General features: G+C 41.4%; 1 protein-coding gene across 1 annotated transcript in view; it reads left to right on the top strand.

The window, feature by feature from the left end:
* The window catches only part of LOC104526842 (delta-sarcoglycan-like), a gene marked incomplete at its 5' end in the record, with an annotated part of 33562 nt that extends 13149 nt beyond the window's left edge, over nucleotides 1-20413 (top strand). Inside the window, 2 exons of the mRNA XM_010170412.1 lie at nucleotides 18301-18424; nucleotides 20082-20413. Of these exons, the coding sequence (XP_010168714.1) occupies nucleotides 18301-18424; nucleotides 20082-20255 (298 nt within the window). The remainder of the gene's footprint in view (nucleotides 1-18300; nucleotides 18425-20081) is intronic.
* Nucleotides 20414-20430: the final 17 nt, after the last annotated feature.

Here is a 20430-nt window from a genome sequence, read left to right on the forward strand (position 1 = left end):
TGCAAGAATTTTGTAGGACCAATCCTTAAAATTGACCATGCCTTAATTTTTAGTAGCTGTCAGGAATTAATGGTGTGGCATTGATTTATGAAGCTATCCAGGCCACTTCTGCAGAGCTTCCTTCTTTTCAGAGATAAGTATTCTGGGAAGCTGCTAGTATATGTGTTATCCATCAGGACCTGTCAGCCACTCTCCATATGGTTTGCTGCAGTCAGAAAAATGCAAAATTCTTCTTAAAAGTGTCATTTTCTACAGTTCAAGAAGTGCACTTTCTAAAGAGAGATGAACAGTGAAGCAGAGCAGGCAATAATTATTATTAGTCAATATTTCCAAAAGTAACTTAGGAAATTTGAGCACCTGAGAGATTCATTTTTTATAATGCTTGATTTTTCAGAGTATGATGGTCCATATTGAATAAATATCATGGGGTCACGAGCTGGTCATTTGAAAAAAGAATGTTGCACAATTCTGATATTTTCTTGTTTTTTTTTTTTTTTTTTTAAAAAAGAGGAACCAAACCTAGAAAGAAAAATAGCTGATGCTTTAAGTGCTTGTGGCCACTATAAGAATGTGCAGACTTTGCAAATCTGACTCAACTAATTGAAAAATGATGGGATCTACTTTCAGTGAAAGGCTAGAGGCATAGAGAAGAGATTGGGATGATCAGTTATCACATGAGAATGGTACAGTGTCTCCCTGTGACATGCCACTAAACTTCTTTCATAAAAGACCATGTAATCTTGACTTCAAAACGTGTCAGAATTACCATGTTTTTTTTAACAGACCTATGGGTGTATGTAAAACTCCTATATGTAGTAAGGGAGGAGTGATGCCTTGTGCTTGTTCTTTTATTGGCTTTTGGCATTAAAGTTACCACAATACCAAAGTCTGAGGAGTTTAATATATGTGAATTGGAGACTTTGGATAGCATATAAAGTGTGTAGACAGGTAGATTCAGTGTTACTTTCCATCTGAATAATTACTGATTTATCCTGGCTGGTCGAACAGCTATTTTCCATTCCAAATGTTAATATACTCATGGAGACTGTGAGGCTGTTGTGTTTTTGAGGGTTATAACTTTGAGTGATCTATGGGCAATTCTAGATTTGACCATGTGTAAATTCCATTCTTCTGTGATGTGGAAGGCCCTGATCGCTGGGGAGTAAATGAAGCTGCGTGTGAATGTGCAGCCAGCGAGCACACCACACTGTGCTATTGAGCAAGTCACTCAGAAATACTCTGGCAGCTTTGCCTTTAGCACAGCTCAGTTTTTCCTGCTGTGCAGTCTGCTAATATAAATATTCCTGAGCTGTTTTTATATATACTCAGGCCACCAGCATGTGTCTCTACTTTTTTTCCTGAAACTCTACCATTTCTTAGCTTGAAATAGGAGAGTTTAGAGCTGTTTGAATTCTATTTCTGTATTGACAGCACAGAGCACAGTGAGAGCAAGAGCTGGATGTCACAGTCGCAGGACAAGCTGCGTTCCTCTCCCCAGGTGCATCCACTATGTCCTTACACTTTTGAAGTGGGATGCCAAAGGTCTCCCATTTTCACTCCAAAACCTCTGACAGCCACTGTGGCACAACGTAGAGCACTATGGAAATAACTCTGCTGGCTTTGGCACTGGAAGAGTGACAGCCCAGGTACCTGGCAACTTTGCGTGGGATGGTTTTGCCTCCCATGTTGTCTGTTGCTCCATGTATAAGTGTTCTCTGTGCATCAACCGTTCCTGCCCTGTGGGTCTAACTGAGCTCACGGGCTGGTGTTCCTGTTCCTCGGGAGTAAAAGTGTGCACAGCACAAATGTGACAGACCCTGCTAGTAGCTTTGACATCTCCAACAGCAGAAAGGACTGGTAAATTTGCCTCAGAAGAGCTCACGGTCTCATTTGCCAAGTCCAGTGCCTATAGTGTAGCCTAGTTCACTCTCTCAGTGGAAAGCAAATAGAAAAATCATTTTCGCAGTGCCCAGCAATGTTTATCTTCCAGGTTGGCTGGCCTGCAGTGACATTAGTGTCCCCAGAGCTTCTGAACTTAATCATTTCCAGTTGCTGCTTGCCTGCTTGAAGCAGTCCTAGTCCACCCTCCAGTGTGTTCTTCCTGCCAGTCACTATGGGAACAGCAATCAAAGCTCATATTTATGGCTCTGTAGATGTCCAAGGTCACAGAGCACAGGTCTAGTGGGAACAATTAAAAGAGGCCTGTCCAGTTATATCTCTTTAAGCTCTCCCCACATTATACCTCTAACTAGAGCAGTAAAGTTAAAGCAGCATGACTGTCGGGATGTGACTGCTTTATAAATTATATCCTTTAGAGGAGATAAAGATACTCTGTATACTGTCATGTGTAGAAGCCCCATAGTAGGAGCATGGTCAGCATTGTTGGATAAAACCTGCCCCCAGGTTTGACTCCACATCCCTGCTGCCGGACCGGGCCGTGCCCTGCAGCCTGGGCAGGCATTCCAGCCGGAGGAGCTCAGCTCTGCAGGCTGCAGGAAGGCAGGTCACACCTCGTCCACCACAAATGCTGCTGGGATGGAGTTGTTTGAACTCTTTTGAAGCTGCAGAGTATGTTTATACTGGTTTGGGGGTGGGGGGCATTGTGTGGTTTCAGTGATTTTGCTCTGGGTACTACATTACTGTCATCACTTATAAACTAAAAATTGCAAATGTCTGTTTTTAGAGTAACAGCAAGTGTTGTTTCTGCCTAATGCTACTGCTCTGTAGCAGTACACGGGAAAAAAAGAGGACTGGGAATCATTGGAATAAGATGGAGAGAGAACTGCAGTGAACTTAATAATATCTAAGGGACAGAAAAGTAATTCTTTTGCAATTTCCAAGTTTTGTAAGAGGCAGCTGTCTCCCTCTCCCCTCCTGTTTATGCCAGAGTCAGGTTCTATTGAAAGCCCTGTACTGGGGGACTCATGATCCCATTGTCCATGTTTTATTGAATCCAGGGATGAAATAGGTTCCTTCCCTCGAGCGTTAATGTGCTATGTTACGTAGGAATGAAAATCGTTTAGGCCAGAAGATCCAGCAGCAGATACTGCATGTAGATAAGATACAACTACCTCCTTCACATGCAGTGGGCACAGGAAGATGCAACACCAGAATTTTAAAAACAGGCTAGCAATCTCCAGTCTTTTCTAATGGTCCTGTTATTTAAAATATTTTCTCTTCCAGTTCACAGCTAATTGTATGTGGGTAACCAGAGCATGTTTGGCTAATATTTCCTTGCCTAAGATTAGTTCCTAAATGGTGTAGATGAAACGAGTTCTTACTGTGCATAATGCTGTGTAGACAGCGAAAGAAGTAGTCCTTGCAACTACCATGTCCTAGGCAAACAAGAGAAGCAAAAAGGAAGCCAGGCATGGCATGCTGAAATTGCCTTTCTGGTGGCATGCAGCGGGGCAGGGGCTGAGGCAGGAGAAAATTCAGGTTAACTCCTATTGCCTCTCATCCACTTCTAAATTGCTTTGAAAAACAAATATCCGCTGCCACAACAAACTGCGATGCTGGGATGTTGCATGGACACAAGAATGTGTTTTAGAACAGCAGGTCAAAAAACACCAGAGTTTCCATTTTGAGGCTTTGGACTTGCAGTGTTAAACGCTTCCCTGGCACGTTGATGTACTGCCATGGGTTTGGGGTTGTTGGTTCTAAGTCGCAGCCAAGTCTTGGTCAATGTTTGGATCCAACTTGAGAAGTTGTATTATGATACCTGGGCAACCTTTTAATCTGGTTGTGCAAAATGAAAGGAAACACTGGGAAAATCTGTGAGTCATAAATGCTGAAAACATTCCTTATCTGTCTTGGAAAAGGGAGACAGGAGGTAACCACCTTCAAATGCCTCCTCCCTACTAAGGAGATTTTTCTGAAGGAAATTGTCTGTTGTATTTTTGTGATACAAATATATGGATTTCTCTGAGGTCTGTATGGCAGGCTTGATATTCAGTGTCAAAACAAGTGATCTTTTAGATTGACTCATTCCAGTGTTTTATCCCAGCAGTCACACTGGTTAACATTAAAAAGTTGGTAGTGGTACTGGTTTGGACTGGAAGGTCCAGTGTTGGATGTGGCTCCTCAGTGTGGTGTGTGAACATGGCACAAATGTCCTCATTTCCTTGGGGCCACAAAGTGAGGACTGGATTCACTATTCCAGAACAGGAACTAACCGCTCCTGGCTGCTGGGACATGGAGGTGTTACAAGGAATGATGAATTTTGGTGTTCCTCATGCTAGGGGTGTGACGAGCCAGCCTTAGCACGTAGCACTTCTCTGTCTGTGAGGAGCAGGTGACGTTTGGAAACCTGGCAGGGTGTCAGGTTTGAGTGGCAGAAATAAAGACATCTCATGTACTTTTTGCTTGAAAGAACAGAAACACCCCAGTATTTTAAAGAGAAGGGAAGAAACACCTTAGCTCCTACCCTGCCTGACTCAGTGATGGCTTTGGTTACTGACACAGATGAAGACCGTGGTAGTAATTTTCACTGGGAAGGTTTCAGCAGTGGTGGCCACCCACAGAAAATTATCTATATTCCACGTGCACTTCAGGAACCCAAACAGTTTCAGTTCTTGCTTGTTTTATTTTCCCTTCTACTGCCTACCAAGCAATCAATATATAGTGTTAATGTGACTTCTGAGAGATACCATGAGGGTGCAGGCAATTCAGAAAAAGGAAGGAATTCTAGGAAAAAAAATTACAGCTTTGATTATTGTTGTTTTCGAAGGCAATAAAATAGCCACAATTATTTTTTTTTTTCATTCAATGTTTCTTCATTCTTATTATTTTGTTTGGCCAGGCAAAGGAAGAATTAATGTTGATTTTAAGGTCCAATGTCCTTTCCCATGTTACATTCCCAAGGTAACTCTATTGACTTCTTCTAAAGGCAGTACTTGGGAAGTCAGTGGGGTTACCTCTGTGTACCTGCGGGCCTTCCTACTGCATGAGACCATCTGGTGAAGTTTCTTGGGGAGGAAATGGCTCTGGGCCATGTTCTGCAGTGGAGGTGGCAGTCCTATGAGAAAGTTTTCAGATGAATTAGCTTGGGTACTAGGAGAAATCAGCTGCAAAGAGTTGTCTGTATCACTTTGCTGTGTTGGGAGAATTGCTCCTCCTGGGCTGTGCTGAGCCATCCCCACTGCCATTATACTGCAATAAACCCAGGGAGTGCTGAATGTGCTCGCGCATGGTCACAAAGGCAGCTCATCACAGGGCTGGAAATTGAATTCCAGTTCTTCAACCACAAAGGCGGTCCTCCTATCTGCCTACCTCTCTTTTTAAAGCCAAAATAAAATAGAGTAAAAGGAAATGAAATTCACAGCTAAAAACCTGTTCCAGGAAGTGGTTATGGCACTGAGTGGTACGGAGACTTTTCTGACATCAGTTCTTTTTTTTTTTTTTTTAATCCATTTCATTTCACCTCCATTTGACCTCTTCCATTAACTGCTGTAATTGTCTCTTTGTTATCTGCTAAAAAGTCCTATAAGGGAGGTTATTACAGTCAAAATGCTGACTTGCTCAAGGAAAGATGGAAGGAACCTCATGGAAGTCAAGAAACGCTGAACTTTTTCTCATTTTGCCGTGGTTGACTCAAGGAGCTGGAAAACAGATTTCTATACCTTAAAACAAACAAGGTCAGCAACCTACAGCACAGTGGCACATATCAAATAGCATAAGCAGAACCAAGAGAAGGGATCACAGCTTCTTGAGACAAGCACCTGTGAGCAGCAGTGCTTCAGAGCTCCCAGTTCCCACCAATTCCAGGTGGAGCAGGACAAGGATGTAGCTGGTCTATGCAGAGGTGGATTCATGTCAACCAATTTGGTCATCTCCCAGCAGATGGTGAATTGCCACCACCAGGCTCAGCCTCTCTTTTAGTTAGGAAAAATATCGTCTAGCATATCACTCTTGAAAGATTGCCAAACCTTACCTTAAAACATATGTTTTACTCAGGAGTGATTATGTGCAAAAGATAAACAGAAAACAGTTTTATTTTTAGTTGAAGATAAATTGATGCTAAGAATTTGCAAAACATCCTATTCCCAGAATTAAAGTAGTCCCTTTGGAGACATCGCTATACGCTCTTTTTCAGCAAGTTGGTGATTTTTTTTTGTTTCCCAATCTCTTTCTCTCTGCTCCATTCCTCCCTCCACCCACCCACACAATCCCTTTATTTTCATCTCCACACCATTTCCCAACCTATTTTCCTTTGCATATTTGAAAGCAAGAAATTAGTTGGAAATCTCAAATAGCTTTAATATTTTTAGTTCTAGACTATCAAAGCTTTGAGACTAACTTCTTCAAATACCCCCTATCGCTCCCATTGCCCTGCCAAGCTCCTCAGTGCCCAAATGGTGATGGGTCACACGGTGGAGCACTGAGCCCCTCTCTGTTTCTGTCCTCCGCAGTCTTGCCCTGTACTTTGGCTTTATCTTGGTGTTTCTCCAGAGAAGATGTGTTCATTTTTCACTTGTTTGTATTCTGTGTTGCACATTGTAAGTTGTACACATGAAAACTTTCCAAATTGTCAAAATAGGTTACGAAGCAGTGCTATAAAAGGAGGGATGTGGAAGAATCTTAAATCAGTGGATACTTATTAAAAATTGGCTGTCTTGCTAAAAGGCAGGTTTCAATTCAACTGTGTTTAATACAGGAATAAGCAACTAACTTCCAGGCTGAAGTCAGACTAGACACTGGTTATCGCCCTATTCAGTGGTAGTGTCCTGACCTAGACAGCATCTTTTTGTCATCCCTCTTTGCTATCACAGCTTTAGCAAGTAGTAATAAGCGTGGGAAAAGTTAGGTCAAATTTCATGTTTGCCAGTGGTTTTGACCCTGTAAAAGGTATTTCTTCTTACTGGAACCAAGTCCTGCATCTCTGTGTGTGGTCATAGTTGGTCGTACAAGGAAGTGTGTGCAGTTTTGTGATTAAGTGAGGCTCCTTTGTGTCTGCCAGGACAGGGAATTGCAGCTGGAAATAGGAATTGTGCCTCTAATCAGGGAACAAATCTGTGAACCAGTGGTCTGGAGGGTGAAACACCTCCCAGACTCTTAGCAGGAGCCCAGCATATTAGAAAAGAGGATGGTGCAGTATTATTGCATAATAATGGACTGGATTTGAAGAGTTTGGATCATTTCTGTGGCCTTACACATGCAGACATACAACTGTATTGATGGTGTAGATTGTGACTGTGAAAGAGACCACAACATTGGCATGTGCATCCCTTTAGATTTACACTTCATGCATATTCACCATTTTGTGAAGTATACTGGGGATAGCAAACAGTTCATCTTCTGCATAAAAATGAAAAGTAACTGAAAACCTGCTATATTCTCTATATAGGTCTGGTCTGAAGGGAGAAAAATACTACAGATTTGTGGTTGACAAGCTTCAGAAAAGGTTCAACAGAGTGTGAAAATTGACATTTAGCAAATAGCAATTCAGCCTTTTTTTGTGTGTGTGAAGCTGCTTGGAATAAACTGCAGGTTTTAAAGAAAATGTTTGGTCAGTTGTTATATTGGATGTTGCTTGTCTCATTACTGCAGTTAATTAAAAGAGGGAACAAAAAGTCGAAGCCAGAGTCAATAAGTTTGTTAATAAAGATTTAATTTGGTGGAATCAGTATAAATTGACTGTACAATGAATGGATATGCCACAGGAGTATGAGTGTCTGAAGGTCTATAAATGGGTTTTCAGAAATAGCCATCAGGTTGTAGCCAATTTGTCATGCTAAATAAGCTCTTCAAATCCACTTAGGTAAGTGTGTACATGTTTCCAAAGTATATCACCACCAAGCATATGATGCATACAGACACACCTTTTTTTCCAGCAGGTTTTTTATTCTACCATTTCAAATCCTTTATAGTTGTGTTATCTCTGTATTTCTCATTGTAAGTGATTTACTATTAAGTCTAATTTTTAGAAGGAATAGAATAAATCATCAGAGAAGAGAAAAAGTAAATCATCACTGCAAAAAGCACTGTAGACTGAACCTGTGCACTATCCACATGAGATTTTAATCTACTCGACCCTTTTCCTTTATGTCTGACCAAACGGCGGGTAAAAATCCAATGACAGATAGAATTCAAACAGAATTTTAAAATTGAAATCTAGATCAACATGTCTTCTCCTTGTAAAGCAGTTCTCATGTAGAAGACTGCATGCAAAGTACTGATGATAATGACTGCAATATTTGCATAGCACTGCACACTGCACCCCTGCCAGTAATCCTCCCATTTGAGTATGTTGGGTTATCACGAGAAAGTTATTTCACTGATAATGATGACATGCTGGTCTGCTCAGCAGGATTATTTAACACCGGGAAAAACAGAACAATAAGATTAAAAATTTTCATCATACTGCCGTCATCCAACATCAAACAGAAGAGTAAACCATGAAAGTAGTGGAGAGTTGGCCCAAACTGACCCAGTGTCAGCCACTGACTGCACATGAAAGTCACCCCAAAGCAGAGCACTGTGTAACGTCTGTGTTAACAAGTATTTTATAGGTTAATCTAGCAAGTTTTAGCTGACTCAATTACCATCTTTCCATTGGGTTTAATAATTTTAGGCCAACTCGGGTGGCTTTTGTCCTCCTGCCACCATCCAGAAGCCAGTACAAACTTCATAAAAAGGCCCATTTAAGCCCCCAGGCTACAATGTAGTTGTCCCTTTTCCTGCTCAAGTGGCTCAGGGCTGCTATGAAATTTGGTGGCTCCACAGACCTACGTTGTGAAGCATTCATCTCCTCTGTGTTCCTGGTGGCAGCACTTTGTTAGACATGAGGCAGCAAGCAATGTCAGTGACCGCATTGAAGAGCTGCAACACTTTATTTCTTTTCCTCCTCCCTGGCTTGGTGACAGTATGTCAAGATAATACCTAATCTTAGCAGCCTCTTCTATAATTCCATTTGAAAGGGTTTCTTCCAATTTATGCCTTTTAATTAGAAGCTTTCAACCTGTAATTAGAAACTTACACCAGCCCAACCTTTGTTTCTGAAAAATGCATTTGTGGTTTAGGCAATTATGGTAACATACAAAGTAATTCTTTTTCTCCATGTGTGAAATGAGCGTGCTTATTAATGCACCCAACAGGCGGAGGATTTTATTTTGTTTTGATTTTTTTTTATTTTATGGCAATAAGTTATGTAACAAAGTATATCAGACAAGGGGGGGAAAAAAAAAAGGTTTAGGTAGTAGATAGGGCATGTTTAACTTCTGAGACTGTTACTTTCCCACACTAGGAGTGCAGAGAAGCTGTGGTCAGTGGGAGCAGAGGCACGGCCACACTGCAGCTCCAAGCCCTCTGGTTAGCATACACAGCCATGAAGGAATTTCTAGACCATTATTTGACCAGTTTTGACCCAGACTACGTAACTTGTGATGAGAGGCATTTGGTAATGAGTTTTTTATAATAAAATAATTACAGGCTCTTAAGTTCCAGCTAGTGGCATCAGTAGTAGCGCTATTATGGCTTAGTTAGAGGTCTGTGATAATGTCATTTACTGTCCCACTTCTGATCATGTCAGAGGAGGGAGCATCTGTCCTTTGATATTCCTCCAGCCAAAGCTGACTCTCTGCTCCTGTATTTCACGGTGCCTCATAGGGCTGGTTCCTGGCAGAGGTTATGTTTACGTACAGGGCTGTACTCTACGGGCTGAATCTGCTCAGTCCTACCTACAATGCTATGGTTTTATTAATCCTGCCCATGCTCTCAGCTGATGACCCCTATGCCAAACAGTGCACAGTGGCACTGTGCCTGCTCAGGATGTGACCCCAGACACTCAGCATCTTCTTCTGGCCACAGCCAGGCTCTGTGAGGTGGAGGTTTCCCACCACATGGGAAACTAATGACTCTGGGTGTTCCAGCTTATCAATTAAGGCTGAAAGACTGAGCATGGCAGGATGGAGGTAATCCTGCAGACAGCTCGCTGCTCAGGTCTGTCAGGCACAGTAGGAATTCAGAGCAAGACCAATCTGCTCACAACCCACAGGGTGAGGAGAGTGAAGTTTCAGTCACCTCTACACTTAAAATAGGGATAATTCATTTTGCATCCCCAAGTCCCTTCCCTGGCCATTCTAATACATCATTTTCTTAAACCACATCTGTATTTACCACACATCATTTTCAACTATCTCCCAATTTCCATGATAATTTCTTTCCTTGATTTATAAGCAATAGAACTTTTTAATTATCCAGATGATTTTAATTTTCTCAGCCATACCTCCACTTCGTTAAACTTTAATCTCATACTTTTTTCTTTGAGAATCTCTACTCTTCACCACTTCTGCAGTTTATAATGAAACTAGATCTCAGTAGTATTACACAGTACATTTTTTCTCCCTAGATTAATTTGATATTTTCTGTTTGATCCCTGCTTTTGTCTTCTAAATATTATATTTGTCTTCTTGTAAACCATTCCAGAGATTACTTCAAAAGTCAAAAAAAAAAAAAAACCCAAACCCTAAAACATTTAGGACAACTTTGCATAATTACATCTCCTTCAGCAATTCCCATGCCGTAGCATGGTAAGCAATCACAAAGAATTTACAATTGCATTTTGATTCGTCCATGTTTTCTAGTTTTACTGCTTTTGAGTGCTCTGGATAAACCTCAGCTAGTGCAAAGTGTACTGGAAGACTACAACAGGGGATTTGCAGTGTGCTGGGAGGAACCGCACGCTCAACCTTTTCCTCTTGCTAAGGAATGACATTTTTTTTCAGTGGAAAATAAAAGCTGGTTCTCACCTGCTTAGCGCTGCAAGCCAGTACCATACCTACAAACTCCTCTGGTTTCTCATTTGTCTAGACCCACTCCAGTCTTCTTTGAATATTAGCTGAGCATCTTCCTAATGCTGGATTTGACCTGCTTCATAATGGCTTCCAACTGCTTCTGTGACTCAATTAGCCCTCCTTCCAGAATTGTAGCCTTTGAAGAGACATTTCTATTATATAGTCAGAAGAGTATGGTTTTAGCATGGACTCTGTTCAGAAAAGTTCACTAAACACTGTACCTACAGCTCAGACTGGATGAAAACCATAAGCTAGTTCATTTGGCACTAAGCTGAAGTTAGCAAAACTAGCAGCAGCTTTATTACACTTTCTGTGATTAAGCACTTCTTTTGTATTGCAGCTGTAAGAGCTATATTTAAAAAAAATTAAAAGAGAGAAAAGGGAAGTTGTAAAATGAGATTTAAGGCATTAGCTTGAGTTTGAATTAGCAGAGCTGAAGCAGGGAGAAATGGTCAGGACTTGATAGATGCAGCACAGCAGGAGGGGAGGATGGAGCAAGCACACAGGTCCCCACACACACACACACACACACACACACACACTCTCACCCATTCCTCCATCCATCAGGGACTGCAGCACTTGCAGAGTCCGAGCAGGACTATGCATGCAGCATGTTCACTAGGTTCCCCATCCAAGGAAATATTAAACTTTATGAACAGTGTTAAGCACAAGGGTAATTCATATTATTTTCTTTTTCTGTTTACTCAGCTTTGTACAAAATCTCTTTAGCATCTGTGTTGCCCAAATACAGAGAAGCAAAGTTGTTGCACTGCTTGCCATTTAAACCAGACTTATCCCTGGCTCAATTAGAAAACAGTAATTTCCAATAAAGCGTCATTAGACCTCTGCTCCTGTCAGGTCTCTAACAGATTTAACTGGATTTTCTTTAGGAATTAACCATGGTTTGTGGATGATAGCTGACAGTATTTTCATTCATTGTCCACTAGATCATATTAGGAATTACATGAGGCTTTGGACCACCATCCATAAAAATCTGTTTCAGACTATGGCTGCACCAGAATTGTCACTTACTAGATTTGCAGAATAAACACTGGAAACTGTATAATGATACATGCTTTCAAACTAAATAGTATTTACAGTGATAGGCAGGATTTACAATTGAATGACATGATAATAATATATCCTTGTTTACTTCTGTAATTAATGCTCCTAAATAAAATACTCTGGAAACCTTCCATAAGCAAGATTTATTTCTGTTGATTGAGACTGTAATCAGATGTCCCCATTCAAAGTAATTGGTGTGCTTCATTAAAATGTAATTGAAAACAAGATTTATGTCAATGCTAGGCAATAAATAACAGGGATACATATTTTCCTATTAGTGATGATCTCTTCTATATGCTCTCAAAGTACTTGCTACTTTTGTACTGTGCCACGTATGTCATATTTTGTCAAAGTCATCGTATCTTGTAAAAAAGACATTCTGCATTTTCCCCTTTTGATTTTAAACTCTCACTCTGATGTACCGAGGCCGGCCCCCTTTTTTCTCTTCCCTGTCTTATATTAGGCATGCTGTTGTTGCCATATTTTTAGCTTACTTTGTTCTCATGAAGTGGCAGTGCCTTGCAGTAGGAAGGAAAAACTAGCGACAAAGGGTAGAGCTCAGGGCAGAGTATTTGCTCTTTGGGAGATGACAAGACGTTGCTTGACCTTAGGATCAGTTGAGGTTTTTCACTAGGTGAGTCCAAACCCAACCCTTGTTCCTCATCCCAAACATTTTATATTCCACTACAAGCAAAGGTAAGGCAATTTAAAAAAAAAAAAAGTTTTAAAACATTCTAGAAATAGACACTAAGTGCAGTTTGTTTGCAATTCAGTAAAAGCTAATTAACTTCCAGTTAATAGGGAAAAAAGTATTGTGTTTTCTACTATGAATAGATGTACATAACACACAAATAATGGAGTCAGAAGTATAAGTCACTGCAAATGGGTGATCCCATTGATTTAATTGAAGCAAGGGAGTTAAAAGTGAATACAAATTTCAACCTGAGATACTGGTTCATTACTGGCAAATCGATGAAGCTCTACGTTTACTTGCTAGCATAATTTACCAATTGTATGAGATGTAAGCAGGCACAGTGGTAACACTGGCTAATTTTATGCTCAATGTGAAATCTTATAGCTGGTCAGATGGATACCATAAGAAATAATTAGAGTCATTAGAAATAATGGGCTACAGCTGCAGTAATACATGCTCTATTCTCAGTCCAGAGGTTTCTAAGCAAAATTAAATTAGCTCATGTTACCACACTGCTGCATCATATGCTCCTCACCTCCCGAGAGTAAACTTCTCTTTCCATTTCCATACTGCAAGCAAAGTTTGTGCTCCATGTAGAAAAAAACCCTGTTGGGGACCAGAAATTCTGAAGCTTGGGGCCATACCTTGTAAAAAAAAAAAAAAAAAAAAAAAGTGGCAGCAATAGGACCCCAGCTCATGTTAACTCCTTTAACATGTTGGGGATCATCCCTCTACTGTGCTGCAGCCTTTGGTACCAGCCACGCATTGGAAGTCCTGTTTGCATCACTGCTGGACCTGGCTGAATATTTTTCCCCCTGAACTATTAGCATTAAACTTTTTTTTTTTTCTTTTAAGGAAATTATGTCAATTTTATTGGAAGCACGCCAGCAGCCCCTAGCTGTGGGTTGTACTGCCTTCATGTCTGTAATATCCTCTCTTGTCCCCAAATTCAAAAGGCTGTTCATAAGAGTAAGGAAAACGATGCATTATCCTGGGGCAGGGTGAGGAGAGGGACAAGAAGGAAATACAGTCCATGCAGCTGGAGTGATTGATGTGACTGTTTATGATGAAAGAAATGAAAACTAGAAATCTGAGAAAGTAATGATCTTTCCAAGAGAATGACTTTCACTGGAACCACAATACAAACTCACATGCTGACCTCCTTTAAATTATTGCTGAAGTTTTCAAAGCAAAGCAGGGATGGCACTGAAAATTTTGCTCCTTTGTTGATTCCCAGGAGCTCAGAATTTCCAGCAACAGCAGGAGAAGGGTTCACTGTGAGATGCACGCATGGCATCACCTCCCTTCAGAATGTGAGGTGCTTTGGTCATAGGTTTGAGTAAAAGGGCTTAAGAGGCCCATTTAGCACTGTCCATTAAGCATGGTGGTGAGCTGGAGAAAGGCTTCCCCTGCATACATCATCTCGCACATTGATATGCAGGGCGAGTGTGCTCAGTAGGAGGAACAGGACTTAACAGTATTTCTGATGAAGGGAAGAGCCTAATGTTGCATCTTTGGAAAGATCAGTTATCCATCTGCCAGCCGTCTATCTTTGGCTATGGCTCTTACCTGGCCTCAGTTATTACCGTATGTAACCGCTTCACAACCACTAATATTTTTATCTTTTCATCCTCCCTGTGGAGTTGGGAAGTGCTATTACCTCTGTTGCAGAACTAAGAACTGAGATTAAGGGTCAGATTTGTTATAGCATTTAGGTGCTCAATGGGATTTTCAAAAGTACCTAACACCCGATGTAATAAGTGGAACCTGAGTACTTTGATAGTTTGGAAAATCCTGTTACTTGTGTCTTTTCTTTGAGAGTTTTGGGCTTACGTGACAGCCTGGGGTCCATAGGAGAGGTTGCCGTATCGTGAGTAGTCACCCAGACAGGAGACTGTCTCTTCATCCACCTTCTTGGAGATTGTAGGTGGGACAGGAGCAATTTTATGGCAGTGCCATAAAATTTTATGCCAGTGGGAGGAAGTAGCTTATCTCAGTCCCAAATTCAGCATGCTGTAATTCTGTGGATAGCAGTGAATTTACCCTCCTTGCACAGCTCTGTGAGAAAGGTCAGAATCTGGTCCTGGAAATGCTAGAACGAAAATAAGCAGCACCCATGGTCAATAAAAAGGGCTTATGTGCCAATTGCTAGGATGGTAAATTTAAGAGCAGGAGCAAATAATGAAACAATCTATATTCATGCAGCCACTTTTCCAGCCTACTGCTGTAAGTATGAGCTTACACCTAACTGGGAGATGTGAGTCCTACTGAAAGCTCCAGAGTATCACACTGGAAAACAAATGTTGATTTTGAACAAATGATCTGTTCATCGCTAAATCATTTTCTTTCATTATTAGTCTTCAAATTGGTTCTGCTCTGGAAGACAGAATTAGGTTTAAAAGCAGAGTGTCTCTTAAGCACTTGCTTCAAATGAAAATATTCGGTAAACATTACTCAAACCCCCTAGAGCAAAAACTCTTCAGCTGCTTCCTCTGGCTTTGCATAGATTTTTCAGCTCCTGGTTTAAAGACAGGTGTCGCAGGGATTCATTCAGGATAGCAGAAAGTAATCAAATTAAATCCCTTACAATGATAGGGCCCTCAAATGCCAAGGAAAATTTTATTAAGACCTTTTTGTCCTTATTTATAGTAGCATAAATTGGGACGAAAGTCCCATGCAAACAGATGGAGTTACACCAATATCAAACATGTAAGAGAGAGAAGAGTCAGACTCCAAACCCATGGCACAAGCACAAAACCACGTGGGCTGCAAAACAGAATTTCTCATCATTGAAAGAGCTGCGCTTTGCTGTTACAGAATTTGCACTCATTTCCATTGTTTGAAGGTTCTAAAAAAATCTGCATGGCTTCAAAATTATATTTTTAACATTAAAGGGATGGGTTTTGGTTAATTCAACATGTCAGCAAGATTGCAGCTGTCTGAGGCTAGTGATTTAGGGTGCCAGAGTGGGGGTCAGCTCAGCTAACTTTAAAAAACTCACGTGGTGCTGCAGGGAGCAGGGTGAGTTATGGAGCAGCAGCAAAGCCCCAGCATTGTAAGCTTGTCCCATGATACATCATAGACTATAGAGGGATGCTCAAGAGGGTCATTTGTGCCTCCATGAGGCAAGAAGCTCTGGAGGGATTAGGATGTGTCTAAAATAGCATGTTTTTTCATCAGTGTTTGGGAGATGCTGTTATCCTGCCTGAAGTTTTTCATTGGGTGGAGGAGGGAGAACAACTTATTCTCTTTGTTAGATATGAAAGGAGAACAAAACTTTGGGACGATGTTATCTAACTGTTATCCTAAGTACTTGGTAGCTTGTTCAAGGCATGAATTTAACTCGATTTGACGTTATGGGGACCTGTGTACACAGGAAAATATATACAAGAAGGTCCTCTCTTGATTCCCCCCCAATGCAGGAAGACATTCACTGATCTCCCAGCTCTCTGCACTCTGCAGTAAAGCACTGGTGTGGGACTGGGAAGCTGATCCTGTACAGAGTAGGAATTGAGAGCTGCTGCTGCAAATGAATGCATTTGCACTGTGGTGTCTGAACATTGTTTTGCACTTAGAAGATTTATTTCTCAGTGGGCAGAATAGCTACAAGATTAACAGATGAACAAATAAATTGAGACAACCAAGGGATCAAACAAATTGAAGAGTCACTAAGATGTTGGAGACCTGAAGAGTCACCTGGCTATGGTTCTTGGGAATTATTTTATCCTCAGATTAGCTCAGTTGTCTTGGGGTCTGACACAGACTCTGGTGAATTTAGCTACAATGACTTAAGACATTACTGGTCTTAGCTGTCTGTGTCTCCTGTGGAGGATCTGGCCTTTGGAGCAGAGGCAGCAGGAGGGAATGTGTGCCTGCATCCCAGCCACTGCAACTCAGATCTTGGGGGCTTAGTGCAAGCAGAGCATCCTTCATTTTTAAGGGTAGACACCAGCTTGTGAGCTGCACTACCAAAGATGAGAGTGTACTGTATCCCTGGGCAGAAATCTCCAGGGAAAATATGGGACAGACAGTGTTAAGCCGCTGTAATGAAAGCCACCAGAGTGCATGTCCCAGAGCCCTGTGGCTGTGCACTGTGGCTGTTTTTACCATAAAGAAATTCTAACAGATATTGGAAGGGCAGTTATTGCAATTGGAAGGTCAGAAGGAATCATATCCCAGGTAGCACTATTTAATGTCAATCATTCCTTGCAAGCTTTTTCTCCTCCATGCAATCTGCAATTCAATCAGGGGGGAGAAAAAAAGTGAGTAGCAGCAGCTTTAACCTTAGGTTCCTCAGACAGGAACCACCCTGTGATAGCAGTGGAGGGATCAGAAGAAAGTTTATGTAAGATGTAGTTTCCCTGCAGAGAGCAAACAAAAATCAGCTCAGAAAGATTGTGCAGTGACTGCTAACCATGAGACCATGCTTGTTCCTTGGCCTGCGGATGCCTCAGTTCTTCCCTGAAATTTAGATTTAGTTGAGTCAGCCAGGAAATTATGGATGAGTTCGGGGTCTTGAGGGAAGGGTGTTCAAAAAGCAGCAATATGAAGACACTGACAAGAGGGAAAGTCATAACTTGAAAAGTGCCACACAGAGGGAACTGTGCCTTTGCTTTATTGAACTGTTGGCTGCAATAAATACAGCTGAATTCCCTCGGTCCCCCAAAATGTTGTCTCAGTACCAGCAGGAGTCCATTTAAGAATACACTTACTTGCACAAATGATTATATATGAAGAGCAGAGAAACAGCTGAAGTGTTACTGCAGTAATGCAAGCAAATCCTAAAAGCTGCCCCAATAAGCTCGGTGGTTGTGTGCTGCCCTGTGCTGCGGTTGTGTCAGGGCTGCCTGCCCCAAGCAGTGGAAGCAGAGGAGCTTCTGTTCTAGTCCTGCTACCTGCTTCACCTGAGGACATCATAGTCTAGATTTTATGACGGTACAGTAAATAAATGGTGATAAAATCAATGAAGAGGATATTCCCAAAGAGGGAGAATTCTTTTCTATTACTATTTTCAATACAGAAAATAATAAGAGACTGTATTATAAAGAAGAGAAGAGACAAGTATAATACAAGACCTATGAATGGATAATCAGCAAGGAAGACTGAACCTTGCGCTTCTACATTTGACAGCATTAACCCCAATTGCCTGAACTAAAAGATTTGGTTGTGTTAGTGCTATAACAGGATTGTCAGATACTTGTGTGGCATATCCATGGCTAAGAGGGGTTGAAGCACTGCAGAAGGGAGCACGGCTGTGAGCAATGTGATGTGAGCATAGGTCTGGAGACCAGGAATTTTGGGGTCTTCAGCCTGGTTGTTTTCATCAATTTCCTTATGTCCTTAAACCCTTCCAAACCTCACCTTACCCGGAGTGGGGAGAAATAATTTTTCCCCACTTGAACAGTGGTTTGAGGAAGAAAAGTGTTTGCACTCTCTGTGCAGGTTTACTGCTTTGCTAATATCCCCTGTTATCACTGATTAGTTAGAAATCTGAACATGCACAATGGGGGAAGCTTTTTTTGCACCTTGCATAGCAAAGTTGATATTAAATGTTAGCAGATTGGATTTGTGATGTGTTTTACCATATTGTGCATGAATTCTTTCCATTGACTAAACCAGGCATGGAACTGAACATCAGGAGGTCCTAAAGTGCTGTGCAATGGGCAGTCAGGCTGTGCAAGCTGACAGCCTGAGATTGAGCATGAGTATTCAACCCACCGGGATCTGTAACTCCACTTTCTGTTACAGACTGGAGTCACCCACACGTGCACTGGTGATGGAGGCTCCAAAAGGCATCGAGATCAACGCCGAGGCCGGCAGCTTGAAAGCCACTTGCAGGACAGAGCTCAGGCTGGAATCCAAAGACGGAGAGGTAAGCAAAGGACATCAAGCCCTGCAGCAAAAACAAACCAACCCACAGATCTCCTGCAGATTTGTAGCCTTCTGAGTGACTGAGCTGCTGCATTTGAAGCACCGGTGTGAAAGCAGACCTTCCTAGCTTACTTTCTGCTAGCAGTGATTGAACATAGCGTATGCAGATGAGACTCACTCTGTGGCAAAGGCTGATGCATTATTTTAAAACTGCTTGGATAATAGCATCTGTTGTTCAAGCAGATTTATGCAGCTGTAAAATATGCGGTGCTCCTAAATTCTTTTGTTTCCTTGTCACTTTAAAACAAGATTTACTTGGCCAACGTAATTAAGTCTTTTATCATACATTTTTCTATAAGAAGAGCTTAATTCACTGGTATTGATCTGAAAAGCTTTTGTAGATGATGTTTTCATTTTGGAAAGAAAGGAAACATTAGGAGACACAGGTTGTTGCACTGGGGAAGCTCCCAAAGGGGAAGAGAGAATAACTAAAACTGGTAACATGGACCAAAAGTAAAATAGGTGTTGAGTTAAGCCCTTTCTGGTGTCTCAAAAATACATGGACACATGGCTCTCATCCCCTTCTGCCACAGTGGTGGAAGACACCAAAGGATGTTGCTGAGGAGCTCCTGCTGGGGAACCCACCATGAGCCTGGACAGGAGGACTTCCCATGGAATGCAAACCTCCAGGCATCAGGGCTCCAACATTAGCTAACGTTTTTCTGTCTTAGTGTCAGATGTCATAAATAGAATGGGATTTTTATTGCAATTCCTGTTATTTCTAAACATTTGCATTTTAAGACATAACAAACACAGTCCACATTTGTTAACAAAAAAAACTTTGAAAAATAAAAAAAAAACCCTAGCTAATATACTACAATTGAAATCCAAGGCATTTCACTACTGCAAGCAGTTGCCTTGATGTTTTTAACACTGTTGCTTTTAAAGTGCATGTACTGACCTGTCTCTTTCAAATTAGATGGTTGGATACTAAAACTGGAGACTCTTACTGTAATTGCAAGATAAATAGCAAATACTGCCAGTCACCCTGTGATATTCTGGTGTGCTGGTTATTATCTTACTGTGCTCTACTCAGTGATGTTAGAGCACTCTCCTGTAGCTGCCATGTATCTAAGAGCTGCCACATGTTCATTTTTATGTTCTATTTTATAAGGAGAAATTCAGGTCTGTTATGGCATTTAAGTTATTTTTAATATACATAAAAGTGTTACACGTATACATAAAATATACATAAAAGTCAGTGCTGTGGGCCTGCAAGCATAACTGGCAATGGGATTACAGTGCTGGTGGAGGAGAGGAGTCATGGCATGGATGTGAAGCATACGTGCTCCCCACCTAGCAGTGGGGTATCTCTGGTTGAGTTAACCCAAACACAGAGGTGCCACAGGAAGCTACGAGCCCAGAAAACACGGTGGATAGATCAGCAGAAACACACTGGAGGTCTTAGAGGGCTCATGGTAAAGGCAGATCATATGGTCACCGAGATTTCCATCTGACTTTCCCATCTTAATACACTTGCCTACCTAGTTTTGTAGCAGTTGAGTTGTCCAAAGGAAGCTTCTCTAAACACAAGGTCAAAAATAACCTCTCTCCACTAATTTTTTCTCTCTTTTTTTCTCTCCCCCATCTGACTTCAGATAACGTTGAACTCTGCAAAAATCAAACTACCTAACTTGCCTCAAGGATCTTCCTCTTCTGCAGGGTCCAGGCAAAAAATCTACGAGCTCTGTGTGTGTCCCAACGGGCGGTTATTTCTGTCTCAGGCAGGCACTAGCTCAACCTGCCAGATAAATACAAGTGTCTGCCTTTGAGAGACAATTTGCAGTGGGGCATCACAGGCAGCACAAAAATCAGTTCTGGTCTCACAGATTGCAGCTGCCAACTATTTTTACTAGAACACAGAAAGCCTATCAAAGACTTTTTTTGTGTGTGCGCGCGCGTGTGTGAATATATATATAAAAATATATATATAAAATATATATATAT

The sequence above is a fragment of the Antrostomus carolinensis genome, unplaced genomic scaffold, assembly GCF_000700745.2.
Source record: "Antrostomus carolinensis isolate BGI_N321 unplaced genomic scaffold, ASM70074v2 scaffold25516, whole genome shotgun sequence".
Lineage (NCBI taxonomy): Eukaryota > Metazoa > Chordata > Aves > Caprimulgiformes > Caprimulgidae > Antrostomus > Antrostomus carolinensis.